Here is a 13,858-nt window from a genome sequence, read left to right as displayed (position 1 = left end):
TCTCTCTCTCTTTCTCTTTCCTTCTCTCCCCAGATGTCTTGAGCTATTACCCTGTGTGTTTTTTTTAAATATGTAAATTCCTACATAATCAGTTCCTCCACACTAGTGTTTGGTTTAGGAGATAGAGTTAATATGTTCTCGGCGCCCCCCCCGCTGGTTTTGGTTATTTTTCCCGACTAATTTTCTGAGGACAGATTCATCCACCTCAGACAGAAGACCAGAGTTGGATAGTAGACATAAATCACTTGTAGTAATGGGTGCCTGCTTCCGCATTAATTAAATTTTTCTAACTTACAAAAAAAAATACTTAATTGCCCTTTTAATATATGGGAATTATGGGAATTTCTGTTGCCAAGACCCTGCTCTCCCCATGAGGTGGTTATATGTTCTTATGACAGATTACTTGTGTCATTATTGTATGAAAATGGTTTATACTCCATTTCAATTTTAATGTGATCAGTTTGGAATTGTTACACCGCCTGTTTGCTTTAAAAACAAGTTTGGCTCCAAGGCAGTATTTCAATACTATCGTGTGCCTCACTTGGTAGTAACTATAGTTTATTGGCCTCACCGAAGCAGGCAGGTCTCATGTTATTTGGGTACCTTTGTTACATTTATTTCACCCACTTCCTTCATTTGCCTTGTTTATGCTAACCGCAAGTGTTTTCTTACAAATGCGGTGTATATTTATTGTAATCTGTCATAGTAGGTTTATATTTTAATAAACTAACACAATAAATGTCCCATAAAAATGTAGTGGGGCGGGCTCTGATTGTTTATCATGAAAGATAAATGCAGCTAAAATCAACACAACCTAATGTTTGAGGAGTAGTATGTAGGCCTCCTATAAAAGACATGCAAGTCTGGAAGTCAAAGTATGCTCTTTGCAATCTAACTCATGTTGGTTGTTTATATGGTATAATTAACATGATCTCAGCCCGTGCATCTTTTTATTTATCGCTCCGTTTATCAACATCACATTCTTCATTCTTTTCTCTTCAATCTCTACTTCCACCTGATTAATCTCAGGATCTTTTAACGCTCAGAGTTTCTATATCAGAGTGCCCGGCCCAGTTTCTGATGGATATCACGTTGGCTTTGTTACTGCAGATGACAAATTGTAGGGGAGCAGCCGCTCTCAGGGTTTGTTTAGCATTCCAGATCTGATGTGTTTTGAATAGTATTAATGGAGGACATGGAGGCATGAGATATCACCTTGCAGGTTCAGTCAGGAGTCTTGTTGAGACCAGAGCGGGCCTGTGAGGTGAAGCTCTGTCATCATGATACTCGTATGCCTCATCTCACGCCTTGAAACACCAGAATGGCCAATTATTTTCTGCTATGGCTCTCAATGAACCAAGAAATATATTGTGTAGTAGCATGTTTTCAAAACAATTAGCAATATGTATTCATTGAAAAGTTGAACAAACTATCTGTGATCTAATTTATGCTTTCACATTGTAGGTTTTGTTAACCAAGGATATATATAATCTATAATTTCGCTATTGTGACTTCTTTCAAACAGCGGATATCTCATGTTTTTATTTCATTATTTTATGAGAGTTATTAAGAAACTAATATTAGTTTATTTAAGAAGCTAGTGTGTAAGCTATCATTAGAGACTATAGCATTTACTGGGTCAAGTAAGCGTGTGAAATGAGCATCCAGTAAGTCTCTCATGTATTAGTCCATTTAACTGGGGGAGCTGCGCTTCCTGTGGCAGTGACCTTCTCCCTGTGGCTGCTGGGAATTACAGTCATTCAGTGTGTGTCTCGGCATGATGGATGACACCTGCACCCGTTGAGCAATCGCTCCCTAGTGCACTATTGTTTTTCTTTCTCACTTTCGCGTGGGAGCAAACTGTGTGCATTCCCGAGCCAAAATCAACTCAGATAATCATCTCATCTGCGTGATGTATGATCTTCTCTGTTTGGAAGACAAGTCATCAGACAACCTGGAATGTCTCACTAATACAGCGGTGGCAATACTAGTGCTACCTGTGAGGCTACCGGTTGGGTCCGTCCCAGAGACTGAATAAGGGATGATGCAGCAGTTTTTTAACACCGGGCCTAATTGTTTCTGCCATATGGTCTTCTTATCCAACAGCCGAGACAAAAGCCAAATTTCCCGGCTGTTAAAAACGCTGCATATGACGTCAGCTGTGTCCAATAAGAAAAAACAGGCGTTGAATCAAAACTATATGTTGTCACAGTGTAAAATCAGTGCAATATCTCACTGTGTTAACACTGCGCAATTAGCCTCTACACTGTGCCTTGGCTCAGAATGCATTTATGGCAAATAGCCGTCTTGTAGTGTACATGTAAGAGTGTGTCTTAATGGCAGTGCTCTAGACACTCCTTTAGCCATAAGCACTTGTGCCTCATTGAGTGTGTGTGTCTGTAAGGCGGTGGATGACAAGCCCTGTCACTGCCATTGTGGTTCAGAGACAAAAGGACCTTCAAATAAAGGAATCTCCCAATCTGTCACTCAATGGTGCATAGCAAAGCCATAAACGTCAACCAGATGGCAGGTCACTGTAATATCACCCCCCCCTGCATGCAGCTGGAGGAGGTGGATGCCTGCAGGAGAAGTCGGAGCCAGAGAAGGGGAAGCTGAGCTAAGCAACTCATCCCCTCGGTTTGCCCTTACCAAGCTCAGTGACTGTGCATCAGAGGCTATAGAGGGGTGTGAAGTGCTCCCAAGAGTGTGTGGGTTCACTAGTGCCGCGCTATGATTAAACAGTAGTATGTGCTGACAGCTGGAGTAGAAGAGCATGATGCACAGGGGCACAGTGGAGTTAGAAGTTGCCAAGCAAGGAAGTTGCTTTTTCGTTTTTTAGGCCGTGACGCAGAGACGTTTCCATAATATGTCACCACCAGAGCTGTAGCAAATTATATGACAATCATACTCGGCATTGTGTTATGTAATAATTACGTATTGTTAATCCATCAAACAATTCCTGCAGAACTAAGAATAGACTGAATAGATCAAAAATATTTTTCAGTGTCATCAGTTATAAAACTACAACGCCCTCTCTTCTCCTTTTTTTTTTGTCATTTGATTGACAAGGTACACAACAGCATTTGTTCTCTCTTGATTGTCTTGTCTTGTCTCTCGACTGGAAAAACTTTTACTGTTGCTCTTTTCACCTTTGCATTTACAGCACAGAGAACCTTTGTGACTGGATGTAGTCTAAAAGACATGAAGGAAATCACTGAATGAAGTGGAAACACGCCAACAATTCCATCAATTGTATACATTGCGTTAGTCATTAGACATTTAGTTTTAGTCTGTGGGTGAATTATTTATTTGATGAATAGAATACCTTAGGTAGCATCAGTAGTCAGTTGGATATGTGTTGGCATGGGAAGTGTACTGGATCCTTAATTTCTGTCTTGTGTAGCCAACCTCATCACTTAGCAGTGTAGACAGAAATTCAAACAAGAGCCATGCTAGATATCACACAACGGTCAATTTAGGATTATCGTGCACTTTCTCTTCTTTTTGTTTTTCTTCGAACCCCTACAGTCTGTCGTCTCATCTGCCAGCAGCTATTCTCAAAGTGTCTTGTCTGCAAGGGCGTTAGACGCTCAAATAAACCCAACGTAGTTTTGCATTCACACTTGTCATCACATAATCTTTCTGCAACTGCCATCTTGGAGGTACCACATGCATTGCTAACTGACATTCACTGCGCACCTAAAGACACTGGTCCATAGTGCACTTAGACAACCGAACAGTGACAGCCTGAGAACTGAACCCAACACACTGAACTAATCACTGTATCTGAATGGCACGGTGGGGCAGGCCTGATAATTAGTAAAGAGTGTTAACTACTGTTACCTTTAAGTTAATGAAGCATTTGGTAACCTGTATCCTTTAGAGTTCCTGTAATCTGAGGTTTACGATGAGGCCCAAAATCTAGTGTGAATCATTTTAAGTGAAGTATCCAGATGTGCACAGCTGCTCCGTTGACTTGCAGGTACAAGTAACCAGTAGCAGTGCACCCCTTTGGTTATAAAGGAAAATATTATTTCAGTTATTTTATAGTTTGTTGATGACGGAAATCTTTACCTCACTAATATGTTCTCTACTGCTGCTGTTGTTCTCTCTGTGGTATTATCTGTATTATTATTATTTAATTATCTGTATTATTATTGTCTAAACTCCAATGCCCATGCTCCAATTTTATGCCTTTCAGAATTTACTAATATGACAGACTCATACCTTACCTGTAAAAAGAAATGTAGCACCCTTTAGCTGCAGTAAGAGTGATAATTAATGGCAAACTTATATACCATATTCACAATATACCAGGAAAAAACGATTTTGCATGAGCTCTCCATTATTGGGTATGTGGTGTGTTGCAATGGTCCGATGCTGACATTCAGCCAGTGGCTGAAGGCTTCTGCTTGATTAAAGTTGGAAGACAAATGAATGAATATTTCTAACTAACTAACTGTAAATCATGATCCTTTCGAGACCAAATTGGAAACGTTTTCTTGGCGAATTGTCAGCCTTCAGAATCAGTTATAAAAACACAGTTTAAGTCTGTATGGTGATCTGACAACCTGGTAGTCATTTGCCAATAAGTTATATTAGTTCCCACCGACTTCCCCATGAGTCCTGTAGATGGAACTTTTTTCCTATTATAAGGTGAATACAGCTTTATTTTAATGTCACAATCACACAATTTGCTGCAGTCTTTTTGGAGATTTGCAAAAGTTTTGAAGATGCTACTTCAGCCTTTTCTTTGTTTTAGCTTCCAACTTGTTGTCCCAAGTGTACTGAATGAGATTGAGAGGAAACTTTGCTCTCCCACCACTGCATCACCTGTTGGAGCATGTTGGGTCACTTCTTAGCATCTTCGTGTTTGCACAGGCTGATCAAGCAGGCAGGCGGGTTTGGTTTCTTCATGTAATCTGATTACCTGCTGAAAGATTTGATGCGCTTCATCTTCACTACAGGCCTATTAATAGCAAGGGCAGAAAATGATGCGTCCAAAGTAATTTTGTATTTACCTTTTCAGAACAGTATCTTTAACAACCATAGTCAGGTCAACTGAGCCGTAACCGATGGAATTTTGTTTGACTCTTTCCTGACGGTAGCTTGGTTCAGCAGTTCTTGGTCCTCCCATTCGTATATTAAGATTCAGCTGTAGACAAAGTAATTTTTCCTGTGGTATTTCACTTGATAATTACTTCCCTGGAAAAACCCCAGAAGACACATTCTTTTATAGACAATATGTTTAATTGAGCAAATTAGAAAGAGTCCATATTGCACAGCAGCTGTGTACACACACAGTGGAATCTGCAAGGGAAGCCCTCAGAGCCCCAGTAAAGGGATGCAGTGAGAATTGTGAGTTTAAAAAAAAAAAAAACCTGATTGAGTCAGAAGGCCTCCGTGCCAAAGCAGTGGCTTTTCAACACAGATGCACATAGTTAGCGTGTGTGTGAAACCTCAGAGTCCCTCACTGATCACCCGGCTGCATTGATTCTCCAGCTGCTGGCACATTGTTGATGTACTGGGTTTGCATGGATGATATGGTTGGTGGCTTCAACCCTTCAAAATGCCGACAATTATAGTCACTCTCAGGAACTGTGGAAAGAAGTCTCATTGGATCACTCATTCAGACCCGTGTTCTTGCAAAGATGGCACAAGGCTCAAAACACCAAGAATTACTGAGGTAGTTGGCATTTAAATTAGGCGGAGTGATAATCAGAGTGATGATAAGGTTCTCGTGGAAGGTTGGCAGGCATTGGTGCTGGCTGTCTGTCAAAACCATTTGGTAGAAACAAAAAGTGCATTTTCACAACACTTTCACTTTGGAACTGCTTTAGAAATGAAAGGCATAAATCTTGAACAAACATCTACTGACTTTTGCCCTGGTTGGCATTTAAGGAACTTATCAGATTGTTAAGGTGAGCTGTCACACTTGACATAAAACATCAGATTTACATTGCAATATGATCCTTAGAACAGATATGCATTCACATTGGGTCCATTGTAGATTAGACTGCTGTACAGCAAAAGAGTGAGTGCCTGTAAAACGAAATAAGGAAATAAAAGAAAACAAAGAATGTGACGAAGACTGGTTAGGTCGGACATTTCAGGACAGACCAGTGAGCCCTCTATGGCTGCAACTAACAAATCTGATTTTCATTGAACAGAGAAACTTTCCACTTTCAGCAGATGAATGTGAAAACATCTCTCTAGTGTCAAACTCTGCACATAAATCATTCTCCACAGTGAAGAAAAAAACAAATGTCGAACCAGGAAAAAAAACATTTTTAATTGTTTGTATAATAATTTAAATGTGTTGTTAATTGTCCAAAAGACTGCTTGTTTTTATCACTTTACAGTGATATAAGTCAGAGCTGGAATATAGTATAATGCTTATGGGAAATGGTGTTCATTAAAACCCTGAAATATTTAATAAACAATGATATTACTTTCTTCTTTTCTTTTATTACTTACTTACTTACTTTGTGTGTGTGTGTTGTGCCCTTATCTGAACTTTTGAAGTGAAACAGACAACACACTGTTCAGAAAGGTTATTAGCATTGTCACAAATGTCAATGGGATTTTAAAATAGGTTTTCTTACTGAAACAGAACCTTGAAGTTCTGGTTTCACTTTGGCTCAGAATTATTATATTGACACTAGTGCTTTCACAATATCAGATATATATGGAGAGAAAAATCTCCTCCAATTGTCCTAAAAACTGAGCGTTCACCAGCGTTCACCTAAATGTCCATTATTAAAGTGACTTATCCTGACTGTTTCTGCTTTTTAGGTCTGGTAGAAATCTGCTTGATGCATCCCCTCGATGTAGTGAAGACCAGGTAAGCCACCCATTCAACCTCAGCAACTCACACATTAAATCCTAGTTTATGTAACTTTACTTAACGTATACTTACAAGAAAGCAATATTTAGTCCACATCTGCCTTGAATGCTCTTGGTGGGTATTTCGGTCTGTGTAGTGAAGTTCCGAGCATACCAGGTCTTTTTTCCCAGCTCAGCGGGCCTAGCCAGCTCTGCACTCATTCTCCACACAAGTTGGCACCAATGCCAAGAGCTTTAGACATTTTGTGGAAAATGAAATGCATCATTTACGCATTTATTTCCCACACAATGTTAATGTTAGATGTTTTATGTGCGCAAATCACTCAAATGATTTACCTTATTACTTAATTTAAGTAAAAAAAGAATCAAACCATTTTTTTTGTTGTTCTTTTTTTGCTATGGTCTGTGGTTCATGTGAAAGAAAGGGACATGCAGGATGAATCAGATGCCACTAAATGCACTGGCTGCGCTTAATAGCTTGTTTTCCGTTACCATCTCCTGTTTGTGTGTTATGCAAGAGCGGCAGCAGTCTTGAGCTGTTGAGTGATCAGGAGCCTCACACCACAGTGTCTCAGCCAGCCATAAACAGGTCGTGGGCTACTACTAAAGCTTTATAGTCTTTCACAGGCCTAGCCAAGACCTCTGGCTTCGTTCTTAGCCCCCCTGCCCCATACTTGTCAGTAAATTGTACTGCTTTTTCTGTCATTTACGGCAGCAGTTTCTTGGTAAATAAATTGCTTGGCGTGCCTTTTAAAAAAGTGAGATGGTTGCACTTTGAAGGCAGTGCCACCACCAGAACACAGCAAAGGAAACGCAGGGATAAAAGCCAGGGGTGAGCGGTGTTGTATTAGTCGATATTTGATACTCTGAAGGCACACAGTGTGATTTATGGTCACGTGTAGAAGCTATGGGGGTTTATTACAGGTAAGTCTTGAGCTCTGCCTGTCCGTCCTCACACGGGGTCAGGGTTAAAAGTGCACTCACTATTTTCTTTGTAATGCTCTTCCTTAAAAAGCGGTAAAAACTGCTCTTAAACTGGACAGGTTTATCTGTTTGTTTTCTCTGTTTGTGTCGCCATGTGTTTATGTTGATAGGTGTTTTGTTGCTGAGAATGGGTCCATGTAAATTGATTCCTTTTGGTCTTGGCTAAGGGGGTAAACTCTTTTTTTTTTTTTTTTAACAAAATGCAAGAAACAGGATCGTCTTTCTTTTCTTTTAATTTGAAGCTTCATACAATGCCAGGAGTGTCTAAACAACGGGAGGTTGCTGCTTGTTTTAAATGCCAGACGTACACACAGATATGCATGCATACTGTACGTGCATGTTCACACACTTAATATCCACACATGAATTCATAAACCAAGCATACATACCAGCTAATTGGGACACTGAGGGAGCTGAAATCTATTAGCAAGAACCTTGGAGCCGAGAGTCAGACACAGACACACCTCCACTGGGTCTCTCTCTCTCTCTCTCTCAGGCATGGCTCTTATTAGGCACCGGCTCCTGCTTTAATGTCCACTGGTCCAAATTGAACGGCAACTGGAGTAAATTTACTTTTTTCCACCAACTCAGAATCAAAGGGCATTTTTTTTTTCTTTCTGTCTCCCTTTTCCTTTTTTTTTTTTTTGCAGTGTAAACTTGACTAAATGTGTACCTGCCTAGGAGCTGATGTTTACCTATTTTCCAAATGAGGTTTTATCTTTCTTCTCTCTCTCAGAAGGGGGGGAGTAGGAGCTGGCAGTGGATTGCAGATTTTGGATTAGCTGCAGCAGTTGGTGTAGAAAGTACCCAAATGCTGCTATTATGAATCAGAGCATTTGGCAGCTTTTTCCTTTAAACAAATACTGATTCATCTTCCAAGATGATGCTTTGGCAGATAAATGAATAGTTGTGTTCCAGAGCTTTGAAAAAAACTGACACATAACTACCAACATGATTGATAGCATAAGATTTGGACTACTTATGAGATATTTTTGAAGCGGAGTAGAAAAGCAAGCCCATTATGACAATAGCTCTGGATGTCTATTAGAAACACTGATGGGAATACGCTTTTGGGTAATGATGGCAGATATTTGACTAGACCACACTGGACATTGCTTTAGATATGGGACGTAAAAGTGAAAGTCCTGTCAGATGATTCACAGTGTGTCTTTTTGCCTTTGTTGTTTGCCTTTTACTCCCCGCTGTGTTGCTCGCTGACCAGTCAAGCCATGACCCCCTTCACTCACCTTTGCTAACAAGTACATCTATCTTACATCTGAGGGTCTCCTGCAGAGCCACCTTCCATCAGTGTGACTTACAACCTCTTTCATCGTTGTGAAGGAGTTGAATGTGTATAAATATGTGCTGGCCATTTTGAGATAAGCACATGGATGTATAGCATATAGCTGGGCAACAAACAAGCTGGGAGAGGTTCAGTGTCTTGCTTAAAGGTCAAGTGTGTAACGTTCAGGGGGATCTATTGGCAGAAATGGAATATAATATTCATAAGTAAGTTTTCAGTGTATAATCACCTGAAAATTAGTTTTGTTACCTTAGAATGAGCTGTTTTTATCTACAGAGGGAGCAGGTCCTCTTCTATGGAGTTCACTATGTTGAACCGCCACATTTCTACAGTAACTCTGAGCAGACAAACGCTGGCTCTAGATACGGCCTTTCGTGTTTTTCTTGGGTTTAAGCTACCCCCGTAGTTTCTCCTACACACTTGACACAACACAAGGTGAGTGGTATTCAGTTGGTTGCAATCTGCAACTTCACCTAGATGCCACTAAATCCAACACAATGGTCCTTTAAGATTTATTTTACTGGACAAATAGCTGTTGATAGCAACAGTTGTAGTGGCCTGTAGTGGCAGTACCAGTAGGGCTGCAATGGATATTTTCATTAATGAATTGTTTGCTTTATATGTCCAAAATAACTTACAACCCAAAGATATTCCATTTGCAATTATATAAAACAGAGAAAAGCAGAAGATCCTCTGCCAATCCCATTTGATATTTATTTTTTCATTGACAACACAAACACAATGGGGTTTCAGGTTGGATGAAGGCAAAATAGGTGGAATCGTTTTGGAGAATATATCATCGTATATTTGAGAACGGTTGTGTGCAATGATTTTTCTGGACTATTTAAAGTTCAGTACAACTATTTATTGCATGATTATGTAACTTCACATCTGCAACTGTGACAGTTCTGTTTCTCATTCTTTGTTGTTTTTAATACACACACAATCCAACAATTAAAGTGAATCCAGAAATTGAAACATTTTTTTCATTGTGAGTCACGTTGGATAATAATCAGCCCAAAATGTAAATGTAGCATACTTCGCACAAAGTAAACCGTTAATTGCCCCTGACCCCCCGCCTCCATGAGTAGGGGCAGGAATGTGGGGGTGAAGATGGAGGGTGCAATACGGTGTGGGGAGGGAGGGCAGTCGTCAGTTTAGCAGAGAGAGACAGTGGGACCGGAGTTACAGCTTTTCATTAACCTGGAAACCACCTAGTTACATGGTTCATGGGCTGGTCTCAGCTCACTTGGAGGTAACAAAGGGTGTCGGGCGGCACTTTCTGCAGGGGGCTGTGCGCTCGGGGCACCCCATCTGACTCTGATCAGGTTCTCCCTCTCATTAGAGAGTTGGACTGAGCCTGCATTTCCCTTCATGTCGAGATCCTGTTACATGGAGCTCCACCCTTATACACATGCATGCGCAAACATACTCACGCTCATCTGAAAACAGCTTTCCATCACCCCTTTTACTTCCGCTCAAAGAGTAAAGCCACGCCTCCCTTGAGTTTGTGTCTCCCTGAACAACTCCTCCTGTCATCATGAACTTCCTGCAGTTTCGACGGCGTGCACATGATCTGATGTGTTTGCCATAATGAGCCCCAAAGATGTATTTTGAGAAATAACTCTTGCCTGAGCCACTCCTCCTCTGCCTCTGTTCTCCCTCTGCACACACACTTTTTTTTATTCCCCCTGTTTCTGCCTTTCTCATTCTGATTCCTCCTTTTTTTTCTTGCTCGTCGTCTTTTTTTCCCCTTCTCAGACAACAACTCATCGCAGCTTTTTTAACTCCTCCCACTGAACATGAACTGTTTCTACTGTTTTTACATCCTGCCTTTTGTTGTTTTTTTTGTTTTTCTGTAACCATCTCAGTTAGCCTGTTGCTGAATCAGCAACTACTTGTGTTAATATAAACCATATTATATAACAATATCACCCACATCATTTTGAATGCATTGTTTAAACTTCCATCATTCCTTCTGAATTTGTAGCTTGTAGGGCGATTATGTAATGTTTTGTTTTAAATCCCTGTTGTACATGTGTTTTAGAAGATTTGTATTGAATTATGCAATTCTGTAAATTGTATTGTATGACATGGCTGTCAGAGTCATTGCAAACCACTAAGCCTGCCAGTAGCCTCTTTCAAGCCTGATTAGAAAAACCTGGTACTTGCCCTTGCTTGCAGCAGTATCCATGGCAACACTACCTCCATTTGGTCACAGCACACATAAAAGTGTGTCCCACTTGGGGGGCTCGAAAGTGATCTTTGATGAGGGCTTTGACAGATGACGTCCAGTCTTTTTTTGGGAAACGTGTGACAGCACTGAAGATGACCCAAAGGCTACACCCCCACCTCCCTCCCACCTCCACCTCTGTTTGCCCCCAACTGCTTGGTGAACCCCAGTGCACTTATGGAGGAATCCCTGACACAACCCTCAAACAGCAGGGCACAAAGCAGCAGCAGCCTGATAGCTGATCTTGCCTTGTAAAGGAGCAGGCAGGTCAGCGGTCGTCAAGCCAGCTCCTAATCCCCCCGGCGCTGTGAGACTGCAGGGCAAGGCTTTACTCACAGTGTAAAGCCAAACACATGCCGCGCGCAAGCAGGATAAACCAAGCTCAGTCTGTGCATCACTTGAGTGCATGAGCAAGAGTCCAGGGCAAAAGGTAGAGAGCAAGTCTTTTCATGAGCACAGCAGAACAGCATATTTGGCAGGATTAAAAATACCGATGTCACATTCCAGTCATACTCTCTTAGATAATGTCAGTCTTCTGTATGAAAAATGTAGCCCAACTAAATGATTTGTCTATCCAGATTGAAAATATTAAATATTGTGACCATGTGCATTTGAACCGATAGAGATAGACTTACCTACCCGCCCACCAGCCCAGTATACCTAAGAAATAAATCCATATTAAATGACTGTGCACCTCATGATTTCATGTTGAGTGCCAACACAGGAAGCACTGTGCCATAGTGCGGGGTTAGGGTGCGGTGGATGGGCTTGTAGCCCGTCCAACAATCATGCTGGAGACAGTTCACACCCTCTGACAGACATCAATATGTTGGTGTTTTTCTTATCTGTAACTACATGTTTTAGTTACCTAACTTCATTTTATTTGCCATATCCACAATCTTTCCCTAACTAGAACCATACTCTAGTTGTCATTTACAGATATTGCAGAGTATAAGACTTGGTAAAATATTGGTGCTGGATGATTGAATGTAATCTTTGGTCCTTCTTTTGCTGTTAAGACTCATTCTCATACAGCACAAAATCAAATGGAGAAAACATAAAATGAAGATCAAAATTCAACTCTACATTCACAGGTGGTTAGCTTTTATAAATATATTTTAGTCTATATTATATGTAGTTTCAGTTCCCCCAAAAGAACCCATCAACATGTCCCAAAAAACCTCAGAAACAATGGCAACTGCCCATCACAATCTACCGAAATCTTGGATGTCTCCCTGAAGTGCCTCTTTAGTCTGCTGAATATGTTTTTAATTAAAAAATGATAATAAATGGTTTGAAATGGTTGCAAATATCTTAAATAAATATTAAAAAAACTGTCGTGCTCAGATTTACAGGACAATTTGGCAATTCTAATTTCTTAAATAATGTAAAATGGAGGACCTAAAAATGGGGCATCCTGGTGGTCCCAGCAGTATATGATGCATACCATGTAACTGCAACGTCATTTCTTTGTCAACTATCTAATAAAAGCAAAATACCAGAGAAATAAACTTTAAAAACCTTACCCCATTACTTTTAATGTTGCTGCAGTTACTCACAGATGTCAGAGATGTAACTAGCAGTCACAAATGGATTACTAAATTAGAGATCTCAGCTATAGATAGAGGTACATATAAAGAGCAGATGTGCATGTCAGTGTGTGTGTGTGTCGTACTGAAGCACCTGTAATCATTATCAGTGAAGGGGTTCACATTCCAGTACACTAATTACAGAGTGCAGGCATTGTGTGCTTTGATTTCACTAGACCCTGACTGTGCTGCAACCACAGTGCTGCCCCCCTGCTGCCCCCCTGCTGCCCCATCTTTCTTTTTGACTCTCAAAACTCACACATGCATGTTTGTACATCTTTTGACCCGCCCCCATCATTGCTTTTCTAACCTCTTGCAAGTAACTTTTTGCACTTTTGAGTCACTTGTAAAGGCACATTTAACCTAGGCAAAAATTGCTGTAGTACTTGAACAGTAACAGTGGACCAAGCTGCAGTGGATGCAAGTTTGGCAGTTGCTTAACAGTTTCAAATGACATAACTCTGTGCTCATTGAAACACCTCTGCTGTTTCAGCCATGTTTTAAAGATTAGCTTGCTTTTTCACCTAGTGCCTGAAGCCCAGCCACAATATTCTTGTTTGTTAATGCAGTTGTGATTATCTATACTTGAAGTATTAAACAGACTCTTAAGGGCTCAGCATGGTCCCGGCACCCACTGCAATCTCCACAGAAAGTAATATAAATGGTACACTGACTTTTATTCATTTCGTGCCGCTCTAGTATTCTGTTCAAATCAATTTACACTACATGTCCCATTTACCTTTTCACACACTGAAGACAATGTCATCAGAAAATTACTAATACACATTCACACACACTCACACACCGATTGCACAGCCTTTGAGAGCAATGTGGGATTGTTGAAGGCTCTTGAAGTCAATAAAAACAGGAAAAGTCGCATGTGATGTGTCTTTTGTTAAAACA

General features: G+C 40.5%; 1 protein-coding gene across 1 annotated transcript in view; it reads left to right on the top strand.

Moving 5' to 3' along the window:
* The window catches only part of slc25a21 (solute carrier family 25 member 21), a 94,921-nt gene that overhangs the window by 58,261 nt on the left and 22,802 nt on the right, over window positions 1–13,858 (top strand). The window contains exon 3 of the mRNA XM_035674672.1: window positions 6,796–6,844. Within this exon, the coding sequence (XP_035530565.1) occupies window positions 6,796–6,844 (49 nt within the window). The remainder of the gene's footprint in view (window positions 1–6,795; window positions 6,845–13,858) is intronic.

This window comes from Morone saxatilis, unplaced genomic scaffold (assembly GCF_004916995.1).
Source record: "Morone saxatilis isolate NCDOM2014 unplaced genomic scaffold, NCSU_SB_2.0 Contig3, whole genome shotgun sequence".
In the NCBI taxonomy this organism is placed as follows: domain Eukaryota; kingdom Metazoa; phylum Chordata; class Actinopteri; family Moronidae; genus Morone; species Morone saxatilis.
This window is presented reverse-complemented; position numbering and strand designations above follow the sequence as displayed.